The 16371-nt window shown below is 41.3% G+C and overlaps 1 protein-coding gene across 1 annotated transcript in view; it reads left to right on the forward strand.

The window, feature by feature from the left end:
• The window catches only part of LOC309556020 (dynein axonemal heavy chain 5-like), a 468481-nt gene that overhangs the window by 75204 nt on the left and 376906 nt on the right, over positions 1-16371 (forward strand). The window contains exons 21-22 of the mRNA XM_082258288.1: positions 12583-12734; positions 15141-15348. Coding sequence (XP_082114414.1) covers positions 12583-12734; positions 15141-15348 — 360 coding nt within the window. The remainder of the gene's footprint in view (positions 1-12582; positions 12735-15140; positions 15349-16371) is intronic.

The raw sequence follows: 16371 nt of genomic DNA on the forward strand, positions 1-16371 counted from the left end.
TTTCATCCGATCTACCATAGAGGAGAGTGGGGGTCTGACAGGTCTGTCTCTGCAAAGTAAGCGGAGACGGAGCTGTCATCCGCCTGCTCAACGGGGATCGGCAGATCGATTTCCTCTGAGCAAAAGCGGAAAGCCCGTGTGAAAGGACCCTTAAGGGTTTTTACCTTAATGCACAGGTGTCAAACTGGCGGCCCTCCAGCTGTTGTGGAACTACCCATGAGGCATTGCAAGGCTGACAGTTTCAAGCATGACTCTCACAGGCCGAGGCATGATGGGACCTGTAATTCCGCAACAGCTGGAGGGCCGCCAGTTTGACATCCCTGCCTTAATGTATTTGATGTATTAAATTGCATGTAAACCATTCCATATACCCAGTAAAGTGAACAGCCTCAGATGATACACAGAGATGAAACAAATCTCCCTACATAAGTTTTATTTGTAAATCTTTTTACACTGTTTAGAAAGTGAGCATCATGTTCAAATTTTTTCTTCCTGTTCCAGCACTGGGTGTGAAGTCTTGGCATACACTTTGTGACAGCTGATTGGAGAAAAGGCACACACCCCCATCCATATATTCAGAGGAACGAAGAAACATGCAGAGCTGTGCTGTGAATAGACAAGCTCTCTGCTTATCTATCTCTAAGCACCCACCCGACACAAATTTCCAGCTGCTTTGATCTTCTGTGTCTGAGAACTTGTTAGAAGTTATTATGCTGATAACAGAGAATTGGAGCAGCAGAAAGACACAGGACTTAGGGCTTTGGAGAGAGATAAGTTAACACTAAAGATTTATGTGCCCAGGTCAAATTTCATGAATTGGGTTTACATCCACTTTAAGGTAAAAAATCCCTACTGGGTGCAGATCCCCCCTCAGCCCCCTCGCCCCCCTTTATACTTATCTGAGCCTCATCTCAATCCAGTGTTGTGTACAAGAGCAGCGGCTCTCCCAGGTCTCTCTACCCTAATTGGCCCACACAGCAGCAGGAGCCATTGGCTCTTGTAGCGGTCAGTCACAGCCAGTAAGCCAATTAGGAGAGAAATGGGACGGGCCAAGCTGTGCTCTTTGTGTGAATGGGCAAACAGAGTATGACTCAGGAGCAAGCCTGCACGAGTGCCCCCATAGGAAGAGGCTTGCTTTTGGGGGCACACAGCAGGGTGTAGGAGCTAAGACCGCCCGAGGTAAAAAGCAGAGTATTGGGGCTGCTCTGTGCTAAACTATTGTGCAGAGCAGGTAGGTATAACATGTTTGTTATTTAACAGAAAATCTTTCCATTAAATTTACTTTAGGGACTTTGGCTGCTTACATTGGGTTACAGGTTTACTGTCTATTATTCTATCAGCATTATTTTGAGGCTGCTACTACAGGGCCTAATACTGCTGGGACTAGCTCACTTGTTGCCTTGAATTGCACTTAACATTTTTTCAAAAACTGAGTTAGGTTATATCCCCCCATCTCACCAAGCTAATTCACACCATATGTGTTGCAATGTTGTGGACAGTGGCCTATCACTGGAAGAACACTGACGTTCCATATTCCCAAGTATTGAATAGAGTGGAAGAGATCAGGTCCATGGAGTATCTACATCATACAATAACCAATTCTTAAAAATCATTCGACCTAAAATGGAACCCATGGTTTCTTTATAAATGTTCCTTAGTCTCATAAGGCATACTTAAATCACCATTCTTATATGATCCACATACTAACCCTTCAATATATATCAATTATCTATACTGGGGTATACTGGAAAGACCTCTAACATTGACTCTCCCAAACCAGAATTTTCTATTATTGACTTACTTTGGTCTGTTAATAGCTTTGATGTTCTTTGAGATTTGTTCCATCTGTAATATTCTTTGGATAATTTAATATTTTTCTGATACCTTTATTTTTTCTATTTAGAAAAAAAAAAAAAAAAACACACGTTCCATAGCTAAATCCTATTTTGGTTAAATATTATTCTGTTGTGATGGATATACATGTGTTTAATGCATTGTAAAATACTAATGCTAACTACTACTTCACTATTGTTGTATTTAAAACCTTTTTCAATAAATGTTTTTAAACAAAAAAAAAAAAAAAACTGAGTTAGGTTAGGTTTTAACTAGTCGCACTTGGCCGGCCATAGTGTTGTATTACAAATGGAAAGAAAACATAAGCCACTTACTTTTACTGTTTACATGCATCTGGTAATCATCTGGGGAAATTAAGCAGTTTTGGCCTTCTGTATAAATGTACAACTTATGTTGTATGCCCGAGTAGCGATGATGTCAATCCTGCACATGCGCGTGGGAGCCTTGGGCTCAGCACAGAGCTCTGAGGGGATGGCACGGGTATGCCGTTCCTTCAGCGCGCGTGCGCCGGTGACGTCAAAGGCTGCTTCTCACTGGAATATCTCCTAAATTGTGCACATTTAGGAGATATTCATTTTACCTACAGGTAAGCTTTATTATAAGCTTACCTGTAGGTAAAAATGACACAAAAGGATTTACTACCACTTTAAGACAGCCTTTATACTTTCTAATGCTACACAATGGCATCCTGGGCTAATTTCCATATGTCTGGCTGAACTGTCATGCCTTTTTGGAGTTTGGTATCTGACAATTACATATGGCTGAAATCATTTTTGTTTTATGATTAGGTTTTTACAGATTTTTCCACAGGGTTCTTAAGAAATACAAGATTGTCATTTCCACGTTTGACTAGGGGCTCACAGTTGGTATATAGTGGTTTCTCCATCATATTAATTTCACAGAAACCTAAGGCGAGCTCCTGAAAGCACATTACTCCTCTATAGCAGGATGGATTTGCTGTACAAGCTTCTGCTTAGCTTAGGTAGAGGAAATTTATCTGCTTCTTTGTTTTCTGTTCACTTTGTCATCAGAGAGGACAAGAAATCCTCTATGTAAGTACTGCTGTGCACTTACACCTCTTAGCTGTCTCACTCCATATTTTTTAAAAAGACACATTTATGAAAGCATCTTTTTCTCAACTGCCCCCCCCCCCCCACACCCCTTTTCTCAGGTGCTACTGGATAGAATAACTTTTTTTTTTCAAATATGAAGGTAATATTGTTTTTTAGGTGACAGGACCATGTGGCACATATAATGTATACATTTTTTGTCTTTGAGTGCCGGTTCACATATATGCGATGCGAGAACCCTGCAAATCCACTGCAGGTTCCCGCATCGCATTTAAATCGCAGGTAGTTCACACTGCCATATGCGAATCGCTGGGGGTGTCAATACAAAGTTAACAGCACCCCCAGATCAGTTTGCATATCCCAGTGCAAACTGTCAGTTCGGACAGGAATCGGATCGCACAGGTGTGAACCACCATGCGATCCGATTCTGCTGCGGACCCAAAAAAAGGTCCTGTGCATGTTGTGTCCAAATGCGATGCAAATTCAACCTTACAATCTGTATGGCTGAATTCGCATCGCACAGACATCGCATGTGGTTTTTAGTGCCGGTTCACATATATGCGATGCGGGAACCCTGCCAATCCACTGCGGGCTCCCGCATCGCATTCAAATTGCCGGCAGTTAACACTGCCATATGCAAATCGCTGGGGGTGTCAATACAGAGTTAACAACACCCTCAGATCCGTTCGCGTATCCCAGTGCGAACTGTCAGTTCGGACATGAATCGAATCGCATAGGTTTGAACCACAATGTGATCCGATTCTGCTGCAGATCCAAAAAAGGGTCCTGTGCGTGTTGTGTCCGAATGTGATGCAAATTCAGCCATACAATCTGTATGGCTAAATTCGCATCGCACAGACATCGCATGTGATTTTTAGTGCCGGTTCACATATATGCGATGCGGAAACCCTGCCAATCCACTGCGGGCTCCCGCATCTCATTCAAATCGCAGGCAGTTAACACTGCCATATGCGAATTGGTGGGGGGGGGGGGGGCAATACAGATTTAACAACACCCTCAGATCCGTTCGCATATCGCAGTGTGAACTGTCAGTTCGGACATGAATCGCAATGCGATCCGATTCTGCTGCAGATCCAAAAAAGGATCCTGTGCGTGTTGTGTCCGAATGTGATGCAAATTCAGCCATTCAATTTGTATTGCTGAATTCGCATTGCACAGACATCGCATGTGATTTTTACAGCAGTGCTCTCCAAATCACATGCGATGTCTATCATCGCACTAATGTGAACCGGGACTGAGAGCAGTGCGCTCCAAATCACATGCAATGTCTTTCATCACACTTATATGAACTGGGACTGAACCATGAAAGCATAACATGGCACGTAACATGACAGGACTACTACTATCCCTGACCAGTGCTAACTAATGGCAGGGAAAAGTGTATTCAAAAAAGAAAAAAAGGAAAATAAAAAAGCAGTTATTTGTGCTGATGAAGAAGGAAGGATGTATAGATGCACTGGATGGGGTTAAGGTCCACTTTACCCAGAACAATATAAATGCCATAAGTAATAATATCATGTCCTTGGACACTTAACTGCCAAACAAGAAACTGGTAATTCGCAATTTGCAACAATCAACTATTTTTTTTGCAATACAGCTTAAGTGTTTACAGATTATGTTGCCCATATTGTCCAGTTTGCTTTATTGCTTGCTCACATCTGATGAAACATTTGACAAAAGCTATTGCTTTATTTTGAGTATTTCTACTTTATACTTCCCTAGCAATTAATTGTTACCTTATAAAAAAATTATTTTAATAAAATGTTTATAATATAGTTGTGATTAAACAACCTTACTGCTTCTCCCTAAGAGGTACAGAAGAACGTAGAGCTGCTGATTTTAGTGACGTACCAAACACCCCTTGATGTTGAATATACTTGACGTGGGCAACCAAGGGGAAGAAAGCTGCAGACTTTCAGTGAAAACTCTGACCTGTACTTACCAGGTTTACAAATATTATTGAAGAAAAAACGACTTCCCTAAGTGTTGCAATTAATTTCAGGTCACTGGGCTGAACAGCACTCTGTCTTCTTTGCTGGCCTCCACTGGGGACGAGCACGGTAACCTCTCATCTGTATAACTCGGCTTGTTCTAGCAGTTGACAGGAGGCCAGGAGCACAGCACTGTCTGTGAATCTGTCAGTTTCAGTTGTGACTTTGGAGGCTCTTGTTAGGAGAGCAAACCTGAAGAAAATAATTATTTTTGGCTTTTCAAGCAATAACTATCCCTCTGAGCTGAGCTTTGGGCAGTCAGCACAGGAATAGGTTTATCCTGATTGCATGTAAAAATCTGATTTATTATTATTTTTTTTTTTTTAACACAAGGGCTAAAGCTAGAGAAAACTTTGTGCCATTGTACCTCGTAAGATGTTGAGCTCACGTTGTTATTTTGTATGTTTTAGGAATGCACCAAGACCATGTTTTTTTTACAGAAAGTACGAGTACCGATATATATTTTTTTTTTTAGTACTCGCCGATACCAATTATCGATACCTGCTGGCAACTGTTTTTTTATTAGTTTATTAGGGATGTGGCTGGTATATGTTCAGTAAAGTGAGCCAACAACCTTCCTTTTTTATCTGTTTTGTTTACACTAAATCCACGTACACACGATCAGATTATCGAACGATCTGTCGTCTGTTTTTGTGGCATGCTATTCTCATGTGGAAAGTGAAGTGAAGTTATTTTCATACAAATTTTCCCGTACGACAGAATTTTACTTCAGAAGTGATGTCATGTGCTGGATTGTTTTGAAAATCGGACGTTGTTTTGACGGACGACAAAAATTATATAGCCTGCACATCAGGATTTTGTCAGCCGAAAAGTCGGAGTCGGCTGTCGAAAGCACCATACTAACAACCTGAAAATCGACAGATCGGTCGTCGGACGAATTTTCCCTACAGATTTTCTTATCGTGTGTACGGGCCTTTAGTCATAGTTAACAAGGTATTTAAAACCTGCGCTAAGTGAATACAATGCCTAATATCAATATAAACGTATGATGCAGCTGCAGTTCACCAAGTAACAACTAAAAATATAACAAAAACACAGCGTTTGCAAATAAATTATATAGTGCACAAATACTTATAATTCATAATAAAAGTCCAGAACTAAAAAATTCCAAAGATCATGTGCAAAATAGCGCCAAGTAGAACCATAGGTGCAACTTTTGAAGTAAAATGCTATTAGTGCTAAAACCCAAATTATAGTGCAATGTATTAGAAAAATATTAGTGCTTCTGTGAAAAGTGCTGAAGTAATTGCTGGTGCCAGGTGTCTTAATCCCCTTCTGAGACCCTACTCACCAGAACCGATGGACTCCTATTTGGGGTCAGAGGAAGCTTATCACCAAAAGGGAACTCCTCCAAGCTGTCTCACTGTTATGACCCTGGGTAGGTCAAATCAAACGATACAGCAGATCCTCTCATGGATGTAAAAATGCAGCTCTCTATAATAACTACCCCTTGAAATGTATTGGCCCTGGGCAGTAGGGATGATCGAACGGTTCGGGTCGACCATCGGCTCGACCCGAACATTGGGTGTTCGAAATTCGGCCAAAAAAAAAAAGCAAACCGTACCGAACCGTTCCAACACCGTACCATGTGGTACCATGCAGTGGAAACCTAAACAGAGCTAAGCAGGGCCGAGTGGAGGGGAGCCGGTACTTGCAGTGAAAATGTGCCAATAGTTAGGTTGAAAAAAAGGGAAAAAAAAAAAACATACAATCCTATATACACAATCCTATACCCACAGTTGACCTGGAGGAAGGCAAAAAAAACCCCAGAAAAGCATGTCCAGCAGGGGAACAAATTCCTTTCTGATCCCCTGAGAGGTAATTGGCTATTCCCTGAATCATCTTTACCTTTAACCACTTGCCGACCGCCGCACGACTATCTACGTGGGCGGTCAGCCCCTCACAGGCAAAGTGACGTAGGTCTACGTCGCTCGCCTGTGAGGGTTTAGGGAGCGAGCGCGCGCCGCCGGAGGCGCGCTCCCGCTCCCGCGTGGTCACGGACCCCCCCGCGCGCGTGACCGGCGGACCCGATCGCCGCCGGCCACTCTGCGATCGGCGGGGGAGAGGGAGATAGTCAGGCAGCTTGTGTAAACAAGCTGCCTGTCATTCTCCTCTCTGTATGAGAGCTGATCACATGGATCTACTATGTAGATCCATTGATCACTCTGCATACAGTTGAAGCCACAGCCAATCACAGTTAGAATCACGCCCCTAGGGACACACACAGCCCCTCCCTCTCAAATAAAGTTAACCCCTTCACTACCAGTGCATTTTTACAGTAACAGTGCATATGTATAGCACTGATTACTGTAGAAATGTCACTGGTAACCCCAAAAGTGTCAAAAATGTCAGTCAAGGGTCCGATCTGTCCGCCGCAATGTCGCAGTACCGCAAAAAAAATCGCAGATCGCCGCCATTACGCGTTAAAAAAAAAAACAACAAAAATGACAAAAATCTTTCCCTTTGTTAGTAAACGCAATAACTTTTGCGCAAACCAATCAAAATACGCTTTTTGCGATTTTTTTTTACCAAACATAGGTAGCATAAAACAAATTGGCCGAAAATATTAAAAAATTTTGATTTTTACATTTTTTTTTGGGGGAATTTCATATAAAAAAAAGGGAAAAATATTGCTATTTTTGCAAAATTTATGCTCTTTTTTTGTTTATAGCGCGTGATCAAAAAATCGCACAGGTGATCAAATACCACCAAAAGAAAGCTCTGTTTGTGGGAAAAAAAGGACGCCAAATTTGTTTCGGTACAGCGTCGCACGACCGCGCAATTGTCCGTTAAAGTCACGCAGTGCCGAATCGCAAAATGCCCTCTGGTCGTTTAGCAGCCAAATCCTCCGGGGCTTAAGTGGTTAAATATTAGTTATCAGTTATATTACGTACATTTACACTTCAGCTGTCGGTAATGGTAAAAAGCATAGAGAAGTTATTTACAAATGAAATCATTTTTTTTTTTAATTTGCACCTTTTTAAATGTGAAACATGTAAATATATGTTAAATGTGTAAAAATATTAATGTACAAAGCAAAAAAAAAAGCAAGAAAAAGGTTTTAATTATTAATAGTTTCGTTTATAAAAAAGAAGTGAACAAAAATAAATAAATGAAGGAGAATAAGTAGTTAATTGGGGCTAATTCAAGTAAATTAAGGGTTAATAAGGGGTTAAAGAGAGGAACGTTTAATTTATAAAAATTGACTTAATTTGCAGATTGATGTTCATCCCTTTGATCTGTAAATGAATAAACAGAAAGATACAAAATGAAACAATGTTTCTTTTTATCTTTCTGTATTAGCAGCTAAGCAATGTTGTTGATAAACATTGTCGGGCTGCTTTTTTTTTTTTTGGACAGCTCCAGTTGCTGGGACTTTGTTTACACATGAGCTGTCAAAAGCGGAACCCCATGGAAGCGGTGGCCCCACTCCTTCACAGTAGGGATGGGCTGAACACACCCCTGGCTTCTAGACTGTATATGGGAAACAACTGCTGAAAGTCAAACACAATATTACAGATTGTGATTAGGGATGGGCCAAACACCTTCCTGTTCCGTTTGCACCAGAACATCTCGAACACGGAAAAAGTTCTAGTGAACTTGCAAACTCTATTAAAGTCTAAGGGACACAAACATGAAAAATCAAAAGTCCTCATTTTAAAGGCTTGTATGCAAGTTATTACCATAAAAAGTGTATGGGGAACCTGGGTACTCCCCTGGGGGACATGTATCAATGAGCATTGTTTTTTTTAAAACAATTGTTTTTAAAGATGCTTAAAGTGAAACAATAAAAATGAAAAATTACTTTAAATATCATGCCTGGGGGTCCCCTTATTGTGCCTGTAAAGTGGCGCATTTGTGCAATGTATGGAGCCTGCTGCAGCAATACTGACATTTCTAAAGGAAGAAATGTCATTTAAACTTGCTCGCGGTGGTAATGTATTGTCGGCTCCCGGCAATACAGATAAAAAAAAATAATTAAACCCCCCCCCCCCCAAAAGTCCATACCAGACCCTTATCCGAGCATACAGCCTGGCAGGTCAGGAAAGGGGGGGACGAGCAAGTGCCCCCCCCTCCTGAATCATACTAGGCCACATGCCCTCAACATGGGGGGGTGAGTACTCTGGATCCCCCACCCTGTACACTATACTGACTGCACTAAACTGACTGAACTCACTATCCACTAACTATCTGCCTAATCTCTGTTGTCACAAACTGTCCACTGCTGCCCTGTAAGCAGCAGCCTTATATAGTGGGGGCATGGACTTAGCCTCTGAGCCATGATTGGCCAAAGGCGCCAATCATGGCTCTGACAGTACATTGTGCTGTGATTGGCCAAAGCATACAGGTCCGGTGCATGCTTTGGCCAGTCATCAGCAATCAATGCACTGCAAGAGCACAGTGCATTATGGTGCTCTCAATGGCGGGGGAACTTCCCGCAGAGCGCCCCATTTGTTTGTGTGTTCAGCGAACACACGAACAGCTGATGTTTGAGTCGGACTTACATTAGACTTGAACACAGAGCCCATCCCTAGTTAACAGTAATCCCCTGGTTTTCTTTTTTGGTTTACATTTCAGCTGTCCGTGGGGAACTGACAGCTGAAAGAACCGAACCTGAAAGCATGGGTTTCAGGTATGGGACCATTTGCACGAGTACCGATACTCGTGCAAATGCTTAGTATTGGCACCATTACCGCTATCGTTATCAGTGTAATCCTATTATGAGTGTATGTTTTGTAGAATAGAGAGAGAGAGACAAAACCTGGAAACAACATAAATAAAGAAATCAGTATATAAAATTTTTAAATGAAAACATTTGATACACAAATAAGTTGCTAATTACAGTATAATGCACTGCAAGTATTATATTTAAGTGCTTTTTTTTCTTTTTTTACAGTAAAGCTATACTTGCTGTGCTTCATAGACATATTCCATAAAAACGTTTCTTATAATAATGCTATTGACCAGTGTTAGCAGGGCTGGGACAAGGGGTGAGCAGGAGGGGAAGTTGTCCTGGGCTCAATGGTTTACTGTAGGGATGGAGTCTCCTTTCCTCTGTTGCAAGGCACCAGAAGTGATTTTAACAAGTGAGTGACTGTTGGGTGAAGGATCCCCTATGCTTGCACACTGTGAACAGGGGAGGGGGTTTTGGCATCTATGCCCTGGGCGCTCTCTGGGTGTTGGATGACCTTGTCCTGGCACTTATTGTTCGATTTTGTTCCCACATATGCTGTTATTCTGCATGTGTGTAGGTTTTGTAGTGTAGAAGAGTTAATAAATTACAAAATTTAATACACAACTTAAGTTGACTAGAAATGCAATAGAAAGCACTACAAATATTAAATTTTTAAATAAACTGCTGCATAGACAGATACAAAACTGTGTTTGTTCTTTTTCGCGCCTGTGTTAATTCCCTTTTTGTGAGTGTAATGGTTTTATTTTTACAATATTTTTTAAAGAGTTATACAGTAATGCACTAGGCTGGTGCGCCTTCTTCTTATGCTTGCTTTTTGAAATGGACTAGTATAATGGCAGTTGTGCTTTGCATTTCACATCAGTTTGTGAACCAATATTGATAGATGTGGAATGTAATGTTTGAATTTTAGATGAGGTCTTCACTAATGTTGCGTTCATCATGTGCCATATTTCTTTCTTTCTTTATTACAGGTACTTCTATAGCGCTGCCAATTTATGCAGCACTTTACAATGATTTAACTGATACACTAGGGTCAATTTAGACAAGAGCCAATTAACCTACCAGCATGTCTTTGGAGTGTAGGAGGAAACTGAAGTACCTGGAGGAAACCCACGCTTTATTTTAATTTCTCTATACATGCCATTTTTAATGCGTTTGAAAGAGACCTGAAACTATTCTTACAACCTGCACTGATCTCAAAATTATCTGAGACTAATCTTAAATGCAAGTTAATTTTCTGCATTTTACTATGTTCTAGAGTCCTGTGTTCACTAGCCCATAGGTAAAACAGGTTGATATAGTGGTTTAGATGGGGCCATGTTTAATCAAGGGTTTTATTATACAATGCTTGTAAAAGGGCTTACAATTGGCTAGGTGCTGGTGCAAAATTGTACAGTCCCTGCCACGCCTCTTCATGGAGAGGGCAACCACCCACATGTTGATTTAAACTTTCCACCATTCCTCTTTACTGGAATTTCACATCTTTACAAAGCTCTCTATGACATACTGTATTACATTTGACATACTAGAATCTTCATCTCAGAATGCTACATACATGATTAACATTCTGTGGCAGACACTTCAGTGCAAAACACAAGTACACATTTTTAGTTTAGCCATCTTCCCTCTACTTCATTCCTCATCTTGGGAGCACCACAGAGTTGGGACCACTTCCCCATGTATAGTAAGTCCACAGATTTAGGCTTCCATCACCAAGTCAGAGGACCATCAGCTGAGTGTGAAGGGGATCAAAGTGCTTCCATTAGTATTCCAGTCTCTTCCTAATGTCTCATCTATAGTTCTGCCCAGACAGGTATGCTCCCTGATGATTCTATCCCCAGGTTTTACTGTCAGTCACATTTAGAAGACTCTGTCCATGCCTCTTAGGTCATATGCTGCATGCTACAGGACCTGCAGAAGAAGGTCAGGGGTAGGCAAGGTGACTACAGTTAGTCCTCCCATGATCTGTTCCACTTCTCCTGGGGATTCAGCCCTGCAATAGGGCATTTTAACTTAGCTAAGTACAAGATTACATCTTTGCAGTTCTGGGGTGCCCTGAACTCTCTAAGAGCCTCTCCCACACTGGCATTTATATGGGCACAATCTCCACCCATTACATGACTAGAGGAGAGTTTTCAGTAAAAGGGGACCTCTCATTTGCCTATAACTTTCCCCTTACCATACTATAATGGCAACAGAGCCATCTAGTGACAGGCAGCTAACTGCACCTCCCAACATGTTGGCTAGAATGAAAACACGCTTTATGGAAAAACGTACATAGATGGTAGACTTTTTAGGCCTCTTATACATGGATGTAATAATTTTCTGGCGTTTTCATGCACAATCTTGCTGGTAGAGGCTGGCAGAAAGATCCTGAGTAAAAAAGAAGTTAAGGTTCTGTAAAGACTGTGTGTATAAACCCGTACCAGTGCATGAAGTGCATCCCCTTCTAACTGCTGGTGTTTTAACCCCTGGCGCCAGATGTATGCAAATATTCAGCCTCTCAGCGCCTTGTCCTTAGCACCAATTTGTGTTAATTGCTGCCTATGCACTTATACTGGAAGCATGCACAATTGGGAGTTTTCGGACCACGTGACCGTAGCGACAGCCAATCACGGCAGTCACATGATCTTAAGCCGTCCCCTCCTCCCGGCATCATAAACCTCTTAAAGGGTCAGGAGGCGCCAGCGCCAAGAGGTTAATGTACATGTATATGTATATGCTTGTATGTTCTTGTGTATGCACACATATATGGGTAAATGACTGCACTCAAATGTGACATCAATGCACCTGTGTTCAGATTCCTAAAAGAGGAAAAAAAAAGCACTACATGGCTATAAACATGGCATTTTTACCTCTGTTTACAAGAAGTTATATTGTTCACTAAAAGTTACCACTTTTGTTTACGCTGTAAACTGAATTTTTTCAGGTTACAAGACATGCTGATGGACTATCAGACATTTACTAATAAAATCCCTGCTCTGCTGAAGCCTCTCATGTCGCCTTTCATCACCCAAATTGAAGAGGTGCTGTCTCCAGGCCTCACACAGCTTTCCTGGACCTCTCTTAACATTGATAAATGTAAGTATACAGAGCTTGTTTGCAGACAACACTTTACATTTAACAACCTGTAGTAGTTTTGTAGGTATCATTATCTAAATAATCATTAGCCATTTTAAAGGTAATAGAGCAGTTGGCACACAAACAGGATTAAAGAAGTATTAACTGCTTGCCGACCCCCTCGCTTGTAAGTACAGCGGCAAAGCGGCCTTTCTGCACTGGATCACGTATCTGATATGTAATCCAGCACTTCCATGTAGGGGGTGTGTGCACAAGCCACCTGGCTGTGCTGTGATTAGCGGGTGCTGGTCCATGATTAATAACTGGCACCAGCTGATTGGCTCCGTTATTAAGGGAAGGGAGCTCTGTGTTATAAAAAACCCAGAGCTCTGATTACTGACAGGCGATCTTTCTGTTTTTTTTTCCTTCCTTGAAAAGCAGGTAAAAAACAGCTGTATCGCTCAGTAAAAGCACCACATAACGCGCACAGTAAACATAATTAGACACACATTTAACCCCTTGATCACCCTTAGCTATTAACCCCTTCTCAGCCAGTATCATTAGTATAGTGACAGTGTATAGTATTAACACTGATCACCGTAGAAGTGTCACTATTGATGTCAGCATCAGTTAGTGCACCCCCTAGCCAGTATGCCTGCCATACTATCACAGTCCCACTATAAGTTGCTGATCGCCGTCATTACTGGTATGGAAAAAAAATACCAATATCTATACTAGATGCTATAACTTTCACACAAACCAAATAATATATACTTTTTGGGATTATTTTTTTAACCAAAGACATGTAGCAGAATATATTTTGGCCTAAATTCATGAAGAAATTTGATTTTTTTTTTATTGGATATGTTTTATAGCAGACAAAAAAAATATTTTTTTTCCCCAAATGTTTTAGTTGTTTTTCCTTTTTATCACAAAAAATTAAAAACGCAGTGGTCATTATATACCACCAAAAGAAAGCTCTATTTGTGTAAAAAAAATGATAAAAATTCCATTTGCCTTACAGCGTTGCATGATCACGCAATTGCCAGTTAAAGAAGCGCAGTGCCGAATAGCAAATAATGCTCTAGTCATAAATGGGTGTAAAATCTTCCGGAGGTCAAGTAGTTAAAGTCAATTTTTTTTTCTAAATTAGATAAGAGAGACATATTTCATGTGTTTTTCCTTTTTATCTCCCTGAATCATCTTTTTCAATTGTCAGCTGTGCCACTATATTGCTATTCTTTCTGTGCCGCTGGGACCTATGGAGTCTTGTGTGAGCCTCTGCAGCATACTACAAATCTGTGTGCAGTCATTCAGAGCACCACACATACACAGCCAGTGCGACAGAAAAAGTACAGAGGATGCCATGCCTTGTCTCCTCAGATGATTGACAGCTGCTTTGTATCCCTCTCCATTCCGGCTGTGTGTGCTGTGTTCTAAGGTTGTATGTAGAGTACATAGACTCCATAGGACCCAGGGGCACAGGAGGGCACAGACACAACAAAAACATAGTAGCACAGCCAAGGGAAAATTGAAAAAGGGAAGAAATAAAAAATATGAATTTAGCCAGGTAAGCGTCAATGCTAGAGCTTACTAACAGTGGAAAGGGAATCTGGTTAGGGAAGTATAACCTGCTGGAAAGAGTGGGCTATATCAGCAAACATTGTTACATTGCCATGAATGAACAAATGACAGTGTCTCTGTAAAGGCATGATACATATTCCTAATTGCACCTTGTGGTATTTACCTGCATAAGACCTGCATTGATTACGTAGTTTTATAGTGTCATTTGTTGCCCTGTATGCACATTTTATAGTACAGTAAATCTTCACATTCCTGTGCCCCAGTTTCGGTTTTTGTTGAAATATGAGTCATGCGGAATAGCTCTGCATGGGTTAATGTATGACCTCTGTCTGAAGTGGGAAATCTGACATTTCCTGTGAAGAAACTATATTATTCACAATCACTGGGTCTCTCAATCTAGTGTTCATGCAGGTGAGAGCTACACAGTAATTAGATCTGACTCGGACAAAAGCAGGCAGAGCATTCACTGATACACAGAAAGCTCACTCATGCAACTAGATGATGTGTTTCAACACATTAGCACTCTCACATTTGTGATGCAACACAGATAGGATGGTGAGGCATGCCTTGGGCGCTGTGTGACTTGGAACAGGAAGTTATCCTATCCCCTTGGTGTAGACCGGCTGGCCGAAGCATTACATGGACATAATTGATCAGCGTAACTACAAACTGCAGCTACAACATATGAGCCCATTCTTACAAGATAAGGCAAACAACACAGCAAATATAACTGCACCAATACCTAGTTAAAATAACAGAAGCGTATCAGAGCGCACTGTGCTTTTAGCAATGGTGATTAAGAGATTTTACCATTTATTTGAATATGCCTTTCTTTTATTTCAGACATTGCACATGTTTACAGCTCACTGAGAGACATAGAGCAGATATGTAAAGAAGCCTCAGATATATTGGAGTGCCGAATTGAAAAATTACTGTTAGACATATCAGAAACAGCACTGGTGGATTTACCCGAAGATGATGCCGTTACTGTACCGGGTTTTCTGGAGAGGACAGAAAAGGTTATTGCTGCAGCGGCAGAGACATTGGCTATGTAGGTATTCTGATGGTTTAGGTTTCAAATTTGAGAGAATTTAGTAATTTTGCACTTGAATAGCTCTAGTTCAAAGAAAGTTATATATATCTGTGAAAATAAAAGATTGCACTTTACAAAATATTTACATATGCAATATACACTGCTCAAAAAAATTAAAGGAACACTTTGAAAACACATCAGATCTCAATGGGGAAAAATATCATGCTGGATATCTATACTGACATGGACTGCGTAATGTGTTAGGAACGAAAAGATTGTTTGATTGTTTGATGGAAGTGAAAATGATCAACCTATAGAGGGCTGAACCCAAAGACACCCTCAAAAATCAAAGTGAAAAAATTATGTTGCAGGCTAGTCCATTTTGTTGAAATTTAATTGCAGCAATTCAAAATGGTACTCAGTAGTTTGTATGGCTCCCACTTGGTTGTATGCTTGCCTGACAAAGTTGGGGCGTGCTCCTAATTAGACAATGGTGTCCTGCGGTATTTCCTCCCAGATCTGGACCTGGGCATCACAGAGCTCCTAAACAGACTGAGGTGCAACCTAGTGGCGTCAGATGAACCGAAATAATGTCCCAGAGGTGTTCTATTGGATTTAGGTCAGGCAAGCATTGGGGCTACTCAATGGCATCAATTCCTTCATTCTCCAGGAACTGGCTGCATACTCTCACCAAATAAGGCCAGGCATTGTTGTGCACCAGGAACAACCCAGGACCCACTGCACCAGCGTAGGGTTTGACAAGGGGTCCAAGGATTTCATCCCGATTCCTAATGGCAGTCTGGGTGCCATTTGTCTAGCCTGTAGAGCTCTGTGCGTCCCTCCATGGATAAGCCTCTCTGAGCCATCAATGACCCACCACTAAACTGGTCATGCTGAATGATGTTACAGGCAGCAAACGTTTTCCACAGGGCACCAGTGAAAAGCACAGGGAACCAGTGATGGACCTGCCCATTCTGGTGTTCTATGACAAATACCAATTGAGCTCTATGGTGCTGGGCAGTGAGCACAGGGCCCACTAGA

This window comes from Pelophylax lessonae, assembly GCF_965119305.1.
Source record: "Pelophylax lessonae genome assembly, chromosome: 5".
NCBI lineage: Eukaryota > Metazoa > Chordata > Amphibia > Anura > Ranidae > Pelophylax > Pelophylax lessonae.